This window comes from Micromys minutus (assembly GCF_963924665.1).
Source record: "Micromys minutus genome assembly, chromosome: 3".
NCBI classification, from domain to species: domain Eukaryota; kingdom Metazoa; phylum Chordata; class Mammalia; order Rodentia; family Muridae; genus Micromys; species Micromys minutus.
In genome coordinates, this window is record NC_137972.1 from 81,741,989 (window position 1) to 81,763,459 (window position 21,471).

At 40.6% G+C, this 21,471-nt stretch overlaps 2 protein-coding genes across 2 annotated transcripts in view; both read right to left on the reverse strand.

Annotated features, from left to right (window-relative positions):
• Window positions 1-1,462: 1,462 nt before the first annotated feature.
• On the reverse strand, window positions 1,463-6,610 carry LOC308418550 (UPF0235 protein C15orf40 homolog; the record flags this gene model as incomplete). The annotated part of the gene is made up of 4 exons (XM_080913936.1): window positions 1,463-2,150; window positions 3,666-3,793; window positions 5,600-5,729; window positions 6,416-6,610. 4 exons carry the CDS (start codon window positions 6,608-6,610, stop codon window positions 2,055-2,057), a joined length of 549 nt encoding a protein of 182 aa, XP_080770062.1. The 3' UTR covers window positions 1,463-2,054.
• Window positions 6,611-9,863: 3,253 nt separating this feature from the next.
• BTBD1 (BTB domain containing 1) overlaps window positions 9,864-21,471 on the reverse strand; it is a 33,453-nt gene continuing 21,845 nt past the window's right edge. Inside the window, exons 5-8 of the mRNA XM_080915084.1 lie at window positions 19,891-20,083; window positions 14,624-14,711; window positions 11,986-12,132; window positions 9,864-11,556 (exon numbers count right to left, since the gene is read on the reverse strand). Of these exons, the coding sequence (XP_080771210.1) occupies window positions 11,398-11,556; window positions 11,986-12,132; window positions 14,624-14,711; window positions 19,891-20,083 (587 nt within the window). The 3' untranslated portion in view covers window positions 9,864-11,397. The remainder of the gene's footprint in view (window positions 11,557-11,985; window positions 12,133-14,623; window positions 14,712-19,890; window positions 20,084-21,471) is intronic.

Consider the following 21,471-nt stretch of genomic DNA (forward strand, 5'->3'; position numbering starts at 1 on the left):
ATGCAAGTGCTCAGGTGAAATGCCTTTAATTATTTTTTTATTGCATATTCTCTACTTAAAATTCAATCCCACCTCTCCTCCCCCACCCATTGCTTCCATGAAGGTATTCCCTCTCCTAACCTCTATCTCCTACCTCAGCATTCCCCTACACTGGGAAAATGACCCTTTACTGGACCAAAGTCCTCTCCTCTCATTGATGCCAGAGATATCCTCTGCTGCACATGCACCTGTGAAATGCCTTTTGATACCCAGTGGAACTTTGGGAAAGTTCTCTAGCCCAAACCACATGAAACAATGACTTGGAAGCAGGGTGGTAGACAAGCATCTTACAAGAGAGGGCAGCTGGATTTAAACCAAGTCTGCCTCTAAGGAATGACACTGTGCTTTGGATGAGCCTCCAGGGGTAATTTCTACTTCTTTTACATCAAGCATTTTTATAGTTGGTATTTCTTGTATGTGACTGATACATTTCTTATGTACTTACCGGCAAAGCACACACTACGAATCAGAGTGGTATGTTAACTTACTACATCACTGTAACTTGGCTGGGCACACTGTGGACGTCTGAATGTAATCGCAGAACAAGCATAAGGCTGCACAGTAAGTTCTACATTATGAGATTCTGTCTCAGAAACAACACAATCAACAACCTAAAGCATTACAATTTAGTTCAAACATATAAGATATATTTATTATCTCTTCAGCTATGTATACACATACATTATTGAGCAATTTATACATGTTGTCTATACAGATCTAGAAATACAGGCTCATGTGTCCCGGGCTGACCTGAAACTCCATTATGTAAAGGAATGCCTGAACTCATCTTCCTGCCCTCAGCTCTAGACTGCTGGGATATAAGAGTGTAATACCAGACCCAGTTACACAATGCTGGGGACTGAATCCAAGGCTTCATGCACAGCAGGAAACACTCCCAAATGATTTCTGATGGGCTTTATAAACAATGAAAAGAACATCCAGGACATCTTTATCATTCTTAAATTTTAAAGTTAAAAATTAACATAATAACATATTTAACATAATTATATATGTGCCTATCTCTGCAGGTATGCGTCTGTGTGTGCATATGAATGTGGGTGCCCTCAGACCAGAGGCACTGGATCCCTGGAAATTGCAGTTATAGGCAGTTGTGAGCCATTCCCTGTTGTGGTGCTGGGACTTGAACTCATGTCCTCTCCAAGGGCAGTAAGCACTCTTAACTACTTGCTCCAGACACTTCTTTCTTCTTTTAAGATCTTTGGAGATTCCTAAGAACTTGTAGATTTGAAAGTTTACAAGGTTCTAAAAATAACTGACATTAAGTTATATATCTTCATGATTACTTACTTTTTCACTAAATATTCCATATGATCTTTAAAAGATATAAAGAAAACACTTCTGCATTAAAAAAAAAAAAAAAAAAAAAAAAAAAAAAAACCTTAGAATAGAAGCTGTACAAAAGGTTTTTCTAGTTGTAAACTGAATTAGAGGACCCCAGAACTCCAGAACCACTGTGGCGCTATGAGGCTAAGGACACTTCACACGGAGTCCAGAGAGCGGGTTTCCTGTCAGCTTCCACGCTCTGATGTTCAACTCGTCTCCCAATGCCCGAGATCAGAAGCTCTGTCACGGACAGCTGCTGTTTCCTTGTGATTCCATGTAGTTAGAATAATCTAGTTCAGGCTGTTTGCACTCGGGGATTTTAAAGGTTTATTTATTTATTGTGTATGTGTGCCTGGAATGTACATATCTGAACTACAGGTCTGCAAGTGACCTTAGAGTCCAGAAAAGAGTGTCGGGACGCCCTGAAGCTGGAGTTCGTGTGAGCCTCCGGTGTCAGCGTTGGGAGCTGAGCCTGGTCCCCTGGAAGAGCCACAAGTGCTCTTGGCTGCTGCGCTGTCTCTCCAGCTGCCATCCCGAGGGATTTTACATTTTGTACTTTTATTTTAGTCTGCTTTGATCTATGTATTTATTCTCCACGCCTGGGCACGGGTGTATACTTTCCTCTGTGGTTTCCTTGTGAGAGCTCCGCAGGAAGTGCACATTTCTCGCCTTCATTTTTTTTCAGCTTCTGTTCTCAGCTTCTCCAGGACCTCCTCCGGAGTAGTGGAGGCCAAGAGCTTCACCACCTTTTCCCGAGATTTACCACCCTGAGCCAGAAAGAAAGAGACACCATCAGTATCCTAACACTGGCAGGGGCAGCGTGTCCCACCAGGAGCTATGCCCGGCCTTTCCCAACGGCCCTGGGCGCGTCCACCTCACTGCAAGTGCCTACAACTCTCCAGGGCTTTTGCTTTTCTACTTCAAGTTTTATAACAAAAGTCTGGTATTAAAGTTTCAACATAAATGTTTACAAGGTTCCAATTGCTATGTCTTACCTTCTCTCTTTAAGACAGGGTCTCATGTAGCCCAGGGTAGCTCAAACTCAATACAGAACCAGGGATAAACCTGAACCCCTGATGCTTTCTGTCCCCTTCAAGTGCTGGGGTCACATGTACTTCCTACCATGCCTGGATAATATTCTAGCTTCAAGTAATTTGTTTAAACTACAAAGGAAAATAATTTTAAAATATCAAATATGGCAACTCAGTATAAACTTTTAAAACACCTAAATATTAACTGCCCTTTTGTAAATGGTTACACATTTTTTTAAAACTTCAAACACAACCAACCGCATGTGACTTCACAATCACTTAAACCATCTCGCAAGAGGATTTATTTGAAACACGGCTTTTACAGAACACAGACTTTGGAGAGGAATTTATCTTAGATGAACTGTGTGGACAAAGGGAAGAATGGGGTGTACTTCCTGCTAATGTAAGCAAGGAGCACGGCCAAGGTCAGGCACGATCTGCCACAGGTTGGGGGAGGTAAAACAGGGCCTGATCAGATGGGCCTTCAGGTGTACTTTATTAATCAAGGACTTTAATGACACCCAGATATGACCTGCAGGGTGCAGAATTAGAACACATGCAGAGCTTTGTGACCATGGCCTGTCCCTTACATACAGACTCTATCTCAGCATGTCCACCGTGATGCCAGGAGCTTGTTTTAGTCATTCTCTGGTGATTCTGTCAGTCTAACTTCATATAAACTTACACTCACAATCAGCATCCCTAGTGAGCAGGATCAATGTGGAGTCAGAAACTCCTTAGTGGAGAAAGCAGACATTTTAGATTCTTTTCAGTACAGTGATGTCTTGAAGGAAGTAGGCATGATTAATCTGATAGTAGGCACAGTTATACATTCATGGGAAACATACTGTAAGTGAGCCTAAGGAAGGACTGTAAGGAGTGGGCGGTCCCTACCGGGAGGCAGTGTGGATGAAGGAGATGGAAATCACACATTTTGGCATTTAAATGAGTAAGTTTTTAAAACCTGACTTTACAAGACTAACAAGATGGCTCAGTAGTTGAGAGCACTGACTACTCTTCTAGAAGACCCAGGTTTAATTCCGAGCACCCACATGGTGGCTCACAACTATCTGTAATTTTAGTCTTGGAGGATCTGACACCCTCTTCTGGCCTCTGAGGGCACCAGGCACACATGTGGTACAGATATACACACCCAGGCATAACAGTCAGACACACATGGCTTGACAAAAACCTTTTATAGAAAATATGAACTATGATCAAAATCGAATAATTTAAAAAGGAGAGGCCCACCTTATCCAGAACCACGTCACTCTTCCTGAGGTCCAAGACCTTGGATAGGTACCGACAGAGCTCCGCATTTGCCTCTCCCTCAGACGGAGGCGCCGCAATGGCCACACCAACGGCCTCAGTGCTCAGATCTAGGAAGAAACGGCACCAACTCCATCCTTAAAGGGCTCCTCCTTCATGCAGCAAAGGACTGTCAAGCAGTAAGAGGTTACCTGGGACAGGACTTCGACGACCCACTGTTGAGCTAGGCTCAGTCTCTTGCACACAAACAATGACTGAATTGAATGACTACCCTGATACTCTAGAGGAGGAGAAAGAGTCTCTACAGTTACAGAATGCACACTCACAAAACCCTATTGCCCTGCTGAGACGGGGCTAGAGTCTTAGAGAGCATCTTGGATTTAGGCAACTAGACACTGCCTTAGAATGGGAAGAGCTCTAGGAAGCAGAGGGAGCTGCATACTGGATTGCACAGGGTTCAGGTTTCACATTAGGAAAAGCCCACCACTAGGCTAGGTTCCTTCCTCTTTGAGATATGTATCTTAGATGCTTTCAATATTCAATACATTAGTATTTATATACTAATTTCACTACTTTTAAGAGCATATACGCCTCCCTAAGGGGCTCCACTGGAACTTAGTACCATTATTGGCCCCATTTTACAGGTGATGCAGTTGGAACTGGGTAATGTGGTCTATAGCACTTCACAGCTATTGGGAGAGCAGAAGATTTACACAAAGTAGTTTGTGAATCTGAGGTAAGTCGTCCCCATCCATATTCATACACCCTGTATAACAAACACTTCTGCATATCCCACACGAACAAGACAGTAAAAGGCTCTCCCGTTACCTCTCAGACGCAGGTTTTCATTTTAGCATCTCTGACATTGTACCACGTCTTATAATGGATAGAAGAGTTTAGTTGTTCTAATTTGTAAAAAATGCTGTATATAAACACTTATGTCCCTTATAATTGATTCCACTTAGATTTGACTTAGGAAATGCTGGCCAAAGGTTGGGCTTGGAGCACAGGCCTACAGTCCTAGCACTTCTGCTGAGGCAGAAGGTAAGTGTGAGCCCAGCATCAGGCACACGGTGATTCTTATCTGGCAACAGATTCAAGACAACAGGACATGAGTGAAAGCCAGGCCTACCTAGCACTTTGGTTTTGATGTACTATTTTCAAAATACAAAAATAATTTGGTATACATTGCTTTATCTTTGTTTTTTGAGACAGGGTCTCTGTGTAGTTTCTCTGTCTTGGAACTCACTCTGAAGATCCGGTTGGCCTCAAACTCAAGAGATCTGCCCGCCTCTGCCTCCTGGGTGCTGGGATTAAAGACCTGCCCGGCACAAAGCTTTATCTTGAAAATAAAGATTCTTAAGATCATGCAGATCTAATTTTAACTCCACATAGGAATGAGTGAGTCGGGGGCTCAGTGCTCAGGTGTTCTCCTATTCTTTAGGTTAATGGTCATGAAACCAAACCAAAGACTCTCTTCTCCAGCAGTGCCTCTACTCTTTGGAACAGGAATAATTAAGAATAATCTAAGCTATATATAGATTTCCTAATGTGTCCTTCCTAAACATTTTGTTGTTTAGAGAGGGGGTCTTGTTTGTATTCTAGCTGACCTCCTGCCTCAGTTCCTAAGTCCTTGTGAATTACTGGTATATATAGCCAGGCCCATCTCCAAAACACCACATTTTTTAAGAAGGAAAAGATACAGAGAGTCCATCTGATTTGGTATTAAATATTGTACGTTTTCTTTCAAGTATCTTTGTATGAGACTAGAGAATGTTTAAGTGGAGAAGCCTTTAACTGGAGCTATAAAAAATACTGTTTATAGTTACAGGATAAACTTTTAGATAACAAGGCAAAAGAAGATTTAAAAAAGTGCTTGGTCCACATACAAGTCCCTTGCAGTGCCCAGACTGTACCTGTTACAGCATTCTGTTTGGATCCAGGTTTGGCATGGATGGCTATGGTGACAAAACCTTTAGGATCAGTTGCTACAGGCCCTGTAGGAGGTGGTGGTGGTGTCTCTGGTTCCTTGGTTTGGTTTTTACCCTAAAATGACACACACAATTTTACAGGTTACAAAATACTTCATTCCTACATCCCTCCACAGTCCGCCTGCTTCCCACCAACCACACAGTTTGCACTGCCCTTAAAACCTGGCTCTGGCCTCCACACCTTTCTCATATTAGACTGCTTTCTTAGGTCAGCTTATAATTCACTTCCCCACAAGCAGAGACACATCACTTGTCATGGCCCAAAGCTTTTAGTGTGTGTGTCCTGTTTAGACCTCTTGGCTAGCTTAGGACTTTTTCCCATAGTCTGCTTTATAGTTCTTATTCCTCAGAAGAAGGGCCGTTTCTATATCCAATACATTGCAAAGCTCAGAGTGAGTGAGGAGTCCATGGCAGAAAGAACAATGACTGGCATTTAAATGTCATCTAACAACAGAAAACAATTTACAGGGCAGTATGCAGACAGTGGGTATGAGGAGATTCATACTCGCTGTCTTCAAGGGGCTAGGATCACAGCGTCAGAGAACAAGAGATCATTAAGGGGAGGCAGTGCAGTCTCCTTGACAGAAGGAAGCCATCTGCCACCACTGGGAGGCAGAACGCATATCTGGCCAGGAAGTGTAACCCTCAGAAGGCGGGAGCAAAGACGGAGGACATCGGGTGCATAGCGGAGCCTACTTTGTTCCTAGAGCAAGGTAATGTGCGACCCAGGAAGTCTCAGACCTGGACCCGAAGGGAGGTCTTCCGCCCTCCAGGCGCTGCTTCTGTTCCCCGCCAGTGTAGCCCCGTGTCCCACCCTCTCCACATCACGGGGCTTGCCACTGGCCTTGCTTGTCGCACCGACTTTCTTAGGCATTGTGGAATCACACAGGAGTCTAGCAGAGGACAAGCACAGCGACCAACGGCGAGCCGAATCATCCCAACCCCGAAGGCGCCTCAGAGGGCCACAGCATGGCGGAAGAGTCCTGTGCGCCTGCGCTAGTCACGGGCGGACGCGGCATGCGCGTCAGCACGCACCTGAGAGCGCCACCTTGCCCCGGGATGGCGCGGTTTTCATTCCTTTGCAACCCGTCAGCTTCTTCGGGGTGTGATGCTTTGATGAGCGATCTTCATCAGCAGAGGGAAAGTTGTCACGTGTCCGTAGGACTGGCAAGAGCAACAGCCTCGGTGCTCGCCTGCCCTACGTGGCACCATAGCAATTCGCACAGGGCAGTGTGTAAGGAGAGGACCACTATGGAGTGGGATACAGCTGCTCGTGTAGCAGAGGCAAATCAATGCAGGTGCTAAAGTTAGGGACTGGCCTTGTCCAGTTAGGCTAGAATGTGTAGACAGTATATGCCCAGAGATAGGCATGCCACCTAAATGGGAGATAGATGGCTTGTAAACCATTTCGAGGATCTTTGGGACCAGAATGATCTGAGATGGAGGAAAGATCATCTGAAGATGCCCAAGTCTAGGGCTAGCAAACCGGTTTAGAAGTCCCTGGGGGAGTTTCTAGGGTACATTAGTTTTTAAATGATTGGAGATATCCAAGTGGAATAGTTAAGGAGCTACCTGAATACATAACCAAAACATCAGAGACGTGCCAGTGAGAGAGGGGACAGAGAAGGGAGAGAGGAAAAAGGGAGAGCAGGGAAAGGGGAGGAGAGGAGAGCAGAAGACGGGAAGAGATGAGGGAGAGGAGAAGGGAGGACAGAGAGGGAATGTGACGAATGTCAAATGTCAAAGGGTAGAAACGTTCAGATTCAGAAACAGGTGGGACTGGAATGTGAGTGCTGAGAATAGTCACTAAAGGCTGGGATCAGAATGGGATGTCTCAGATAAGTCCCCCAGAGACACCATTTCCATACAACATGTCATGTGGTGTGGTCATAAGTGGCTAAAGCCTACTAAATTGAAAAACTAGGAGGCAGAAGTGATCCAGGTGTTAAACCACACCATACCTTTTTTTTTCTTACAACTTTATTTTTTAAGAGACACGTGTACAGATTTTAAAAGGCATTTTGGTGTAAAACTATATGAATATATTTTTGTCAGTACTTAATTCTTTTAGAGGTTTGATAGTATGCATTGAAATCTTATTGCCTCTTTCTTCTTAATTACAAATAGAGGCACAAAGTGGAGCCAAAATTATACTGTAGTAATTTGAATTTTGAGGTGAAATGATGATACTCTTTTAAGCAGTGGCTCTCAACCTGTATGTATTTTCACCTTTACCAAACCTCCCTAAAAATATTTACATTATGATTCATACCAGTAGCAAAATTAGTTATGAAGTAGCAACAAAAGTAATTTTAAGATCAGGAGTCACCATAACATGAAGAACTGTATTAAAAGGTCTCAGCATCCGGGGCTGGAAAGATGGTTCAGGGATTAAGAGACTGACTGCTCTTCCAGAGGTCCCGAGTTCAAATCCCAGCAACTACATGGTGGCTCACAACCATCTGTAATGAGATCTGATGCCCTCTTCTGGTGTGTCTGAAGATAGCTACACTGTACTCAAATCTTTTTTTAAAAAAGATCTCAGCATTAGGAAGGTTGGGAACTACTGCTCTAGAGACTTGACCATCTTTTTAAAGGGAGGGGGCACGTTAGTGAATTACTGATGGTGCCTAGCATGTGGCTAGATGGGTAAAGGAGGGGAAAATGTCCTCTAAGGAGCCCTTCAGCCTTCTCCATTTATTATCTTACCCTCCAGAGAATAAAGACTTCATCGCCAGCTAGAAAGAGCAGGTCAATCTGTCACACAGCCACCTGCCCCAACGGAAAGAACAGGATCTGTCATCCAAAAGGCAGAAACCCAATGTAAAATTAGGTTTAAAAAAATAAATCTTACCTAAATTTGCCAATGGAGTTAAGTATTTTGTTTTGTTTGGCATGTAGGAAGAATAAATGCTGTGGCTCCCTCTTGTTTTTGAATGTGAGGACAGGGACAGGCAGCTGAAGAGGGCAGTAAGTGACACCTACTACTGTTCTATAAGCATTTTTTCCTTTCAAAGTGTATGTCTTCATAAAACTTCATGTTGACCTAAGTTACAATGTTTCAAAGTGCAAAAACTCCATCTTAAGTTGTTGGGTAGATAGTAGACTAGCAGTGTTTTAAAGGACTACTTTTCTTTTTTTTAAGATTTATTATATTTAAGTACACTGTAGCTGCCAGACACACCAGAAGAGGGCATCTGATCTCATTACAGATGGTTGTGAGCCACCATGTGGTTGCTGGGATTTGAACTCAGGCCCTCTGGAAGAGCAGTCAGTGCTCTTAACCTCTGAGCCATCTCTTCAGCCCAGAATACTCTTTCAATGTATTGCTATTCTACCATAGGTAGTGAAAATAATATATAATATATACATTGTGTCTTAATAGTACATTATATAATTATATAAAACTATAAATTATTTGTTATTATTATTAAAATAGGGTCTCTCTGTATAGTCCTGGCTGTCCTGGAACTTGTTCTGTAGACAAGGCTGGCCTCGAACTCAAAAGATGCACATTTCTCTGTCTCTCCAGTGCTGGGACTAAAGGTGTGCACCACAACCACCTGGCTGTTTTGGCAACTCAACAAAACATTTTACCTGCTCAATAGTGTGGGGCTAAAAATGACTTTAAATCGTATTCAATACCACGCAGTAACCTTTCTAATTATTATCTTCTTTGTTTGGGCATTGTAATACCAATGCACAATGATGTAATAACAAGCAAGAATGTATGCAAAACAGTGCAAAGGCCAATGCAGTAATCCTTCAGGCAGCAATGACTGGCATTTTGGAGCTAGGGATGGAATTCAAGCTAGGTATCTTAGTCAATAGTCTATTGCTGTGAACAGATACCATGACCAAGGCAACTCTTATAAAGGCAACATTTAATTGGGGCTGGTTTACAGTTCAGAGGTTCAGTCCAAGTTATCCTCACGGTGGGAAGCACGATGGTATGTATGCAAAGGCCACAACTTCTAAGGCCCTAGGAGCCTAGGGGGGCATTATCACTCAAACCACTACACTGGGCAACTGCTGTGCCTCTCAGTTATTCCCTGCCCAACTCTCTAAGTATTAGTTAAAATTAGAAGTACATGGACGCTAAACTTTAATTAACTGGAACTTTTGTTCCAAAGTAGTATCTCATTCAAGTTTTAGAGAAAAAGAGAAGTGACACACACAAAAAAATAGGTAAACAAAAAGGATAAATTTATTTAAAAAATTGCAGGTGGTGTCCCAACGTCAGTGAGTGGTTTCATGTCCTGCACCTTCCGTGAATACACTCAGTTAGTTGTTCAGTAAAACACAAGGCATGGGAATGCCCCAAATGTCAAGAAGCACTAACTTACCTCTGCATGCAATACTGGTTAAGGAATGGCTACTACATACTTTACTTCTCTTCAGTTAAGCAGAATCACACATCCCATGGGTATTTCAGCTAACGAAGGCTTATACCCATAAGATCATGGTGAAAACAGTTCCCTTTCTTCAACAACTTCAAGCGATCCTAGCCACCAACACCACATCACCTCCCTGCCATCTTGAAAATACAAAATATTACTTTTGATGAAAAGTTTTATATCCTATTTAGAAAAATTCTTAAGTAGATCCTTTAAAGAATTTTTATTTTTAGTAATTTTCCACAACTATCTGATAGACTGATATGCCTTAAGCTTAATTATACAAGGTTTTTTTTTTAATAAGATAATCATTTTCAAGGGGAAAATATTATCTTACTTGTATTTTAAAAATCTGTTTTATATAAAAATGTATAAATTTCACACTGCCAAAAATCATTTTGATCCACTTTGTGATCCACTGTGGATGTGTCAGTCACATCAACGGTAGAACTGTGCAGGTGACACAAAGACTCCTTTCCTTTTCAGCAGGAGGGACTGGCTGGACGGCTTTTATGATTCCAAGCAGCTGTTAGGAATCCTGGCCATCTATCCCCTTCTTGCTGCACAGGGCACTGCAGTGTGACGTGGTTACCTGTGGGCAACTGTCATAGTCAATCATCTGGATTACTGGCAGCACCCGCCCACGACAGGCTGTGGGATGGAGTGATAAAGAAGCCGTCTCTGATCATCTCCTTAGATCTGTTCATCTCACACTGTGAAGTTACACCAACTCCACCTCCAGCTTTAAAACTGTGTGATTCACTTCTATACTCTTACAAAATACCTTCTCTGGAAATGCACTGAAACGTTTCTTGGGTGTTTTCTAGGCTTACTTTTAGCATTACTCCAAAAGCTAATGACCAGATATTTGAAAACCCCAAGTATAAAGTCAGTTTTCTTAATTTCCTAAAATTAGTTATTTGAGTTAAAAAGAATTCTGTAGGAAAACTCATCCTTCTCATCTAGCTTTCAAAACAGTTAAAACAAAAGTTTAAACAAACAAACAAACATACCCACATCTGCTATTTATGACAAGAATCTCTCAATTCCCATACTGAAAGATCACCAGTCAGTGGATCTACAAAATCACACAAGATGAGGCAGAAAGACAGCAATTGACACACAAACCTGGTTCTCTTTGCTTCGAGAATAACAAGAAAAAGGAAAGTCTGCCTTTGTATCATGCTGAGATTTAAATTAACTATTTTACTTCTAAGAAACTAAAATGTTTCTTACTCTGTAATTATAAATACTCAAGACACTCAAACTATTTGTGGCCAGCTGTTTATGCTTTTGAGATTAGACTGAATGGTTGTTAACACTAGATTATGTATAAAATATTATTTCTGGTATCTGTCCATCTTCTATTGATGTGCCATTGTTATTGCCAGGGGAACTGAAAAATAAGAAAACAGTCTTGCTTGCAGCAGGAGTCTCGTGTACTACTTTCTTCAGTCCTTTTGTGCCATAGTGAGAATCTGGACCCTAAATGAAAACAAATGGTTCAGCAGTTGTTATTTAAGAAGCACTCAGTGTGTTCTGATTTGTCTAATGGTCTACCCTATTCATTATGGACTCAGTATAAAATTTCATGCAGCCATCTAATGAAATATGAGGGTTTTGCTTAAAAACAATTTTAATAACAAGATGGAGTTCAGCCATTAACACCTGTGAAAGGTTTTAAGAAAACAACTGTGAAAGTTCAATTTCCTTTACACAAAGAGGAAGCTCTTGGGAAGAACTGTTCTCTCAGAACACAGTGCTGGGCAGCACTTAACGCAGTAGAGCACCTTAGCTCTGGTTTCCTCTTCCCCGTTCTACGAACCTCCCATGCCAGTGACACAGCAGAACATGGAAGCCAGGAGCCTCATGAGTGCATACTGGGCACAGCCTGAGGGGCTGAGTGGCTCTTACCTTGAGTGTTGCACATGCTGTGTAACAGACATTGGGCAGGATCTCTATAGGTTCTTTGAACATGACCCTGAATGTGTTAGCAGTCCCATCACAACTAAATCCAGTATCATTTTGTCCCAAGGTTTGTTTTTTCTCATACTCGATGATCTGTGATTTTTTTAAAAGAAAAGTTACATTTAAGTTAAATTGTAACAGTCTTGTGGGAAAGAATATGAAGCTTTTAGAAATTGTGACGTAGTATAAACTTTTCTCTAATTATCACAGATAAATTTTTTAAAGCATGTGATGATCAGAAAATGGCTCTTTAACTCACGCATCACAAGAATAGGCAAGCAACAGGGGCTTGGCTACAGAAGAAGGATTCTGTAAGAAAGGAGTTTGGTATACGAACTCTAGAATGTGGCCTTGAGATGTTAGAGGGAAGAATCTTTCCTCCTTGCTTAGCCCATGTCTTATACCTAGAATAATCTCAACACTTTCAGCTTCAATAATTACTGCATTTAAAATGTCCTTAAATGCATTGTCATGTCTGTGAATACCTTCAATTAGTTCTATCACATGTGCCAAGTGATTAACGGCACTAAGGGACAACCTCAAGGAGGGTCCAGGCAACAGGAAACAGGCTGGAAGTGCCAAGTCAGATGATAAAGAGGACAGAGAGCTATCTGTTGGAAGAGGGCTGAAGCTTCAGGAAGGGCAGCTTGAAAAGCTCAAGCCATAGCTTACCAAGTGACTAGGAAGGCTTCCAAACACGGGGACAGTATGCAGGGGCAACCTTCCCCTCACAAGCCCACCTTTCTGCCAAGATTCTAGCAAACAATAATGAAACGAGCAAAAGCTACCTAAGGTTAGAACTCTGTAGGGGCGGGCAGAAGGATCACTAAGAATTCTAGACGTTGTTTTGTCTTGTTCCTTGACTAGGAATTAGCTATATAGGTGTGTAGAGTCTGTGAAAACTAAGACATGTACCATTTATTAATATAACCTGACTCAAGTTTTTTGTTTGTTTGTTTAACAAAGAAAAGGTCTCACTATGTAGTTCTGGCTGGCGTAGAACTCTCAAGAGCTGGGGACAAAGGCATCCACCACTACACTCAGTGAACATACCCTTCAAATATCTACTACCGGTTCAATAAAAGAGGTCATGCCATTATGAGGTATCATTATCAGCACATAGATTCATTTTTAACACCTTCTTTGTGTCAATTACTGCCAATTTACATTACTTCCTACTCAGTACTGCTGCCCCATGGAATTCTGGGGAGTTGAGATGTAACTGATACAGTGCTAACAGTCACTCTTTCCTTAATAATTCACATAGCTAATGGCGGGAGAGATATGGATCAACTTTCAAAAATGTTCTAAGCTAACACACCCTTCTATTACACAAGTCTCTGATACTTTCAGCTGTTGATACAGCTGAGCCAAAGTTGTCTTTTGAGATGAGCATGCTCTCATTTTAGGTGAAAGGTAAAGTGTATCTTAAACAAAGCAAGCATATAAAAATGAACTTTCACATAGTAAATGCCATCTCTGTCTATACCACCAGACTTTCCTTTCTATGCCACAAGTCTGTGAGATAAGGACCTAAGAGCTAGTTCAGCAGTTAAGAAAACTTAAGTGTCCCTTCAGAGGACATTTCCCAGTACTCACACGATGGCTCACAACTGTCTCTAATTCCACTTTCCAGGAAATCTAATGCTTCTTCAATCTGTTCAGGTTCCTTCATGCACATAGTATGCATACACAGACTTATAGCACGTAAGCTTCCTAGCACCCTAGCACTCAGTTCAAGGCCATCTTGTCCTACAGACTGTCTCCAAATAATGGTAGATGGCAGGTGAGGAATAAACCTCAAGATTTCCTCTGGATTCTACATGCATTCATGTACATTAATATGTACCTTTGCATGTGTAAACATACTTAACCCATATACAACAACAGCATGAAAAGAAATTTTTTCCTTTGTTTCTGGCTGTCACAGAAATTGTTTTTTAGTCACAAAAATATAAAGTAGTGACATTTTAAAGGCATGCATTTCATTACAAGGCTCAACGATTTTACTATTAAAAAGAATATAGGGGTTAACATTTAAAAGGCTTGTTTTTATTTTGTTGATAAAACCTTGAAACATGTTTTACTTCCTTTTCTCTTATTTTTATACTTTATGTATAAAAGATACAAAGCACTGCATAGTTCATAAATGATTTGTTTTACAAAATAATATTACTTGACAGGTATGTGACCCAAGGGAGAGCAGCAGATCTCTAGGAAAGATGGAACAGAAGAGGTGTTTAGCATGCTTTCCCACTGTACATTAGTGCCCTATTACAAAGAGCTGAGGTTGAGCAGCCCTAAAGAATGGTCGACTAGGCATGGTGGTACACACCTATCATCTCAGAAACAAAAACAAAAAACCCACAAGATAGTTCCAGTATACTAACACTTTTGTAAAGGACCTAAATTTCCCAAAACTGAATTTTTTACTTACAACAACCACAAAACAGAAATGGTTTAAAGTACTACTGATGCTTCTGGGTGCCTTTCACAATGACAATGAAACTTGTTTTCTTGTTAGGACAGTATTTACTGAAAAGCTGCTGTTACATCTCAGGATGCTAAGAGGAAAGGGGAGTACCTGTATATTCACTTGATAATCCGTGGGCCCATGAATAGATCCATACAAACCAAATCCAACTACAGAGATTCTTCTGTTAACTGTGAACCTGTGAGAAAGAAGCCCATTACAAAATAACAAAAATAATTCTCTAAGTGTTCATACTATAGCTTTTTAAAAGTATTACCCAGATTTTACTTAACAAAAAACAAAACAAAACACCCTATCATAAAAGACAATTTTGAAAATGTCATCTTCTTTGTCCACAAAAACCTAATGTGAACTGAAGAGGAACTCAAGTAGGATTTGTTCCGTACAGTCAAAGAATTGTAACCTAAATAACCACTTACCCAAATCTCTTTCATGAACATGCTAATCATTAGGACCAAAGTTCCAAATTTGAACAATCCATTGGCTCAGTAAATACTTACTGAGGGTCTATCATATTTAGTCACTGTGTGGGGCTGGTCAGAAAACAATGGTAAACAAGGCAGTTTCTATCTTTGCCAAAAGAGAGAAGGGAATAAATAATAATTAATTGTGATGAGAGCTGTGAGTGCACTAAACCAACGATTGGTGGTAGGTGGCTGGAGACAGGAGCTAACTCACACTGGTGGGCTTGAATAAAGGGTCCATAAAATAATTAGCAGGTCTCATTTGGTCTCAATAGTCAAGAATTATCAATCTCTCTTACTTCATTTAATATATGTGTAAAAACTGACATTAAATACAAAGGCAACTGAGAAGACTGTATAAGTATCATCTGTAGCACAAAACAGCTCTCTCAGCATTTTCAGCTCAAGTTTTGATTATTATTACTACTACTGGCACACCCACTACAACTTAGTAAATAATTCCTTATGTGCCAGTTCCTAAGCTCCATTTCTTACTATAACTCACTTCTTTAAAAAGCACAGCAGTCCTACATATTAGCAAACGATCTATTCTTATTATCCTAAGTTCTTGTCATCAAAAAAAGCTTTAGTCAGGCATGGTTGCAACCATTCATGGTGCAAGCTACGCAGGAAGCTAAAGCGGAAGAATAAGTTGTGCTCACAAGATCAAGATTGGTCTAGACAATACAGTGGGAGAAAGAGAAAAGATGGGAGGGGAGGGGAGGAGAGGAGGCGTTGGAAACAAAGGTCCTTGTGCTCACAGATAATACCAGGAAAGCCAGGAATGTGAAACATTCAGGGTTGTCTTTTCAAGGAAAAGGATGAGTGACCTAATGTTTGCCCAAAAGGCTGGGACTAGAAGTGGCTAAGAGCCTAGGTAACCCTTGCACTATCTGTAGAGTCAGGCCATACCTACCTCCTACAAGGATGACTATAGATACATAATAGCCTAGGTGACTTTTGTGTTATCTGTATGGCCAGGGGCTTCCCCGATTCCCTAGAACCAAGACCAGAAGTGGCTAATACCCCAAAGGTCCTCCCCACCCATCTACATACCACACCAGAACCTCCCAAAGGCCCTTAACAGTAACACATGTAACCTATCTTTAAAACCCACCTTCTTGGAAGAAGTGGTAAGTACTTTGAGAAGAGCTTTGATGTAATGATGCCTCCTTGTGCACACGGAATTGTGTTACACCAGGAAACATTTTTAACAAATTGTACTGCACTTAAATATGTCTGGTGTCAGTTTGTCTGGTCAGACTCAAAGATTGAACCAACACTGGCTAGTTAAGTCACGTTGAACCAGATTTCCTTCTTGTCTCAAACAGCCTGTTACTCTGCTGGCCCTGGCATTTGCAGAGATGCTCACAAGAAGGGGAAGGAGAGGAAAAGAGGAATAGAGAACAGAACAGACTGCAGTTTAAAGAGATTCTCCCGAGTCAAAAGTCTAGCCAGCAGGAACATAAATCTCACTCACCTAGAACGGCAAACCAATGCTCAGGCTGGAGACGCAGTTCTACGGCACAGTCCTTGCCTAGTGCATGAAGTTACTTCTAGCCTCAGCACCAAAGAGGAGGAGGGAAAGGCTCATGTCCTACCCCCTCCCCCATGCTAAGCCACAATACCAGGTATGGTAAGAAAACAACTCTAAAATTTTCTACAGTAATTTAAAATCATAAAACCCAGTATTCACTCATTCATTCATTCATCTGAATATTCTGTCTGTCTATCTGAAAGCTGCCCAGATAGGTAGTTGGGTAGTAGAGAATGTGTCTAGGTTCTGTAGTAGTCAATCCTCAGCACAAAAGAAAAGGCAAGAAAGCACTTGCAGCATCCTGTCAACTCCTTTCTATGAACTATATTAAAAACCATTATCAGACTCTGACTTTTAAATTCTTCATCATGTAAAACAGTAAAAAGGACATCAACTCACTGCAATCAACCAACTCCTTGGACAGTGTCTACGTCTAAGATAATGTATCATTTAGGCAAAGTTGTTTTACAAAGCTTTCCTTACCTCCTAGGATAAAGCCAGAAGTGGCACTGATAAGCCAAGGGCACTCCTAGGCCACTGGATGTTTGTTAGACTGTTTCAAAGAAGTTTAACTTTTTTTTTAATTTTAGACGTAAAATTCTTTAATCATGTGAACCAAACTATAATTTATTCCAAGTTTAGAGAGGCAGATAATCCTCATCATATGCTGTAGTATGTTCAAGTTTCTTTTTTTTTCAATGTTAAAACTTTAATTTTCCAATGGGTAACTCTTACCTCTCATTTATCTAATTCTAACTGTTCATCTGGCCCCAGAGTTTCTGACCTGTATATTGTGTTTCATATAAAACTTCATATAGACTCATTGTTATTTTTCATATTTGAAAATATTTTATTCTCACAGATTAACTATATTTTGTTAGACAACTCCTTTACCAAACTCATGGGATTCCTGAAAGGAATTTTCTAAAATACTCTTGGTAATTTAGAAAGTTAATGTATCCCTACCAAAGTGTGATTCAAGCCAAAGTTCTCTAGATAGTACTGTTTGCTGGACATTTCAGAGTTTAATTCTACTCTATTATAGTAATATTCAACATAATAAATATATACTTTCTGCAATACAGTAAAATATAAACTTGCATGTTATTTACTCAATATAACTTAGTTTCTCAAACACGGTACTGTGGCAGTACATACGTGAGCCGTACCATGTCAGTCATTATGTGCACAGCTGAGTGTACCAAGTGTTCACATCACTGTACAACTGTCGCTTTTCATTTCTGTAACCAAGTGCTTTTTATTTTATCAGAGTTTTGATGAGAATAATCTCAAATCTACATTTTAGGCAGCAACTATTCTTTTACTAGTTCCAATAGGTTTTTTTCCTTCACCCTAGATTTACAGGCACAAAGAGCCAGTGACGCTACAATTCCTGTGATATACAGAACAGACTCCTATAACCAAGAACCCCCACGTTCATGGAAGGAAATTGTTTGTGACTGTAAGCTATAATCATATTTTATTTAAAAAGCAAAGACATTTAAGTACAATTTCACTGACTTCCACAAAAGGCAAAACCCATGTAAGAAACTCTTAAACAGTTACTGTTGCCAATGATAATTGTGTGTAAATTTGTACAAGCAACTTTCTACCATATATGTGTTTGTTACACGTAAAGACACAGATACCCCTCTCTACCTTAGACTTAATCCAACCAACAACTCATCCTACACTGTCATGTTCATTGTACAAAGAGTTCAGTGACTTGACAAAGGCTGCCCTACTAACAGCTGCTTCACCTGGGTCCATTAAATCCAGCCCAGAGCAGTTTCTTGCACTGCCCCACCCTTATCTTTTCTGCTTGTGTAGGAAAAGCTGAAATAGGAAGGCAGAGCTTCAGCTTGCCTGGGAACATGCAACTAAAGTCTCTGACAGAAAATGACTAAAAAGCTGAGTGGTGACTTTAGAGTTCCAAATAGCTTTCAGCCATAGATGATTCAGATACAGGAAAAATGAATATATATAGAACTGACTGAACTATCAAATGTTGGAATGTAAGGTATGAACATGTGCATACTTTGTAGCTGACACATGAGTGCAGTGTATATAAATGTGCACTGCAGTTTGCCTGCTAGTGTCTTACCCAAAGTCTAAATACTGAAGTACTAACTTTACTACCAGCTTCAATATTTCTCTTTAAATTTTTATTATCAGCTGTATTTATTTCTCCTTGCATTATAGATATGCTATTTATCACCCAAATTGTGACACTATGAATTTCAAGTTGGTAAAGGAAGAAATACAAAACAAAACTGAAGTTTCCAGGAGCTATATACTAATGTACATCCAGAATTAACAGGAAAAGCCTCTTCCTTTCTGATTATCTTGGGCTCTAGTTTATGACTGCAATAATCACCACCAAAACTCAGTAAAGCTGCTAATATCTCTAGCTGGATTTTAAATTTCTCTTCAATAGTCATCACTGTTAGAGAAATGCTAACAATTTAACCTATTCATATTATCGCCAGGTACAGAGGTCAAATTTTATCAAAGGCAACCCTATCCACCAAGAGTCTCGCTGCTTGCTGGAACCACTGTTTCCTGTGGTCTCTCTCCTACTGTGATGAGCTATGTTATTGACTTCTTGACTCTCCAAACACATACCATTTGTTCTCACTGTTCCGTTAAGGCAATGGGATGTAGAATTTCCTCTATAGTGAGGCTCAGCTAGGATGTGTGTTGTTCAACTCTTACTTGAACTCGGCTTCCCTCAGTGATTAACCACATGGACTTTCCTCAATGCTCAAGGAACCTGTTCTTTGAGTGTTGAATAAAAACTCACCTGTAAGAACTTTGTGAATGGACAGTTCTCTGATAACTTAATTCTTCCCAGGGTAATTGGTCTACTCAGGCTTTCTTCTTCGGTCAATTTTGATAATTTATATTTGCCTATAAAATGATCCATTCCATCAAAATGTTCAATTTATTAGCATAGAGTAAACCCAGAACTAAAGTAAAAATTTCAGCCTATGATAGTCGCATTTTGATTTCTAAATATGAATTTAAAAAAAACTGCTTCTAGGATGGTTTGTTTTGTTAATCTTTTAAGGAAAATAGATTACAAATTGATCAATTTTCCTACTTTTAATCCACTACTATCGTCACTTGCCTATTTAATTTCTCTCGGGCTCTATGTTCATTTTCTACTCACTTGGACTAAATACTTGAATCAGTTGTTCCTACTCTTATTTGCTAAAGATAGTTATTTTTTCTTTGGTGTGCAGCTATGGCCTCATCCTGTATTAAGCAAACTATAACTACCTCTCACAAGAGGATAAAGACTAACCACTAACTGTCCCCTCCATCCCACACCATGCTCACAGTCCGACAGATACCTGATGCGATCACTTGTCCCACTGTACCCCCAGCGGCTCTCTACTTGCTGGAATCTATTGATGCAACACTCCTTTCCTCTGAGGCAGCACCGTGGTCGATCAATGTACTCTACTCGTGGTTTAGGATTGACGGTAAAATGAAGAAAGAGGTTTACCACTTCACGATCTGACAAAATTCCAGATTGAGCAGGACCTGGAAAAATAGAAATAAACTTAGCATATAAAATTTTAGCCAATCACTTTGAGGCTAACCTGAAAGAATGTGTTAAGTGAAGGCTTAGATGGAACTCCACCATAACAAAAAGTATCTTTCTGTCCACTCCCCTAAGTACCACAGACTTCTATTCACCAAAAGAATCAATCTCTCTGATGGCAAATCACTTCCAAGGTCAGACAGGTACCTGTGACCTTCCACCTCCCATTTAAATACTTGTCTGAGGCTACAATCTGAACATAGGGACATTCTGGCAGAAATGTCAGGGGAATAATGATTTATTTCTGGGGTTTAGCAGTGAGCAGAAGGTGAGAACTAAGGCTGGAAAAGCTGTGGAAACACACAACCACATTACAATGTTCCAGTCCACTGTCTCTTACTGGAGTACTTTTAAGCTTCCAAAATTAATGCTACTTCCTCACAAAGAAGGGCAGGAGATCCTTTGTAAAGCAAGTAGAAGCAGAAGAAACTTCAAATACTACAATTTTGGATTAGGAAGCCTACTGATTTTAAAACACAATTTAAAAGAAAATTCAGTATGAGAGCCAGGTGCAGTGGCATATGCCTATAGTCCTGGAACTCCATATGCAGAGGCAGCTGAATTTCTCTAAGGAAATTCAGGATCAGCATACTCTACACACACAGCATTTCCCAGTCACAGCAGTTATAATGAGACCCTGACTCAAATAAGTAAGTTTTAAAAAAGAAATCACATACAAAATGACAAAATATATTGCTCAGCAAAAATGATGCAAGCTTTGTCACTGGTAATCTGTGGGTAAGGAGAGTAAAGGCAAACAAGAGGACAGAGAGGAGGGAGAGAAGGAGGGGCATCAACCGAGTAACACCTGTGAATGATGAAATGAGGAAGATGAAAACTCATTCTCCTCCAGAGGATTAGCACCTTAAGGATAAGGACTGAGCCGACACTATTCTACAAAGCTGAGTCCCCAGCAGCCATGTAAAAAGCCACTCACAGTCCAAGTAAGAGGCTGTCCCCAAAACCTGTCATAATACCCAATGTGGGTAGTTCCTAAGGAACACCACCCATGACTGTCTAATAGTGTGCGCTACATCACATTCAACACACTTTTTAAGGTTAAAAATGCATGATGATTCAAAAGCCCATGGCGAGAGGATTTTCCTTTGTTGGAAAAAAAAAAAAAAAAAAAAAGAAGTCTTCCCTGGGCATGGACAGACCTTTGATCCCAGAACTCAGGAGGCAGAGGCAAGAGGATCTCTTGAGTTTGAGGCCAGCTTAATCTATACTGGTGAGTTCCAGGACAGGCAGGACTTCAGTGAGAAACCCTGTCTCAGGAAAAAAAACAAAAAGTTCTCATGTCATGAAAAACATGTAACAGCTTCAA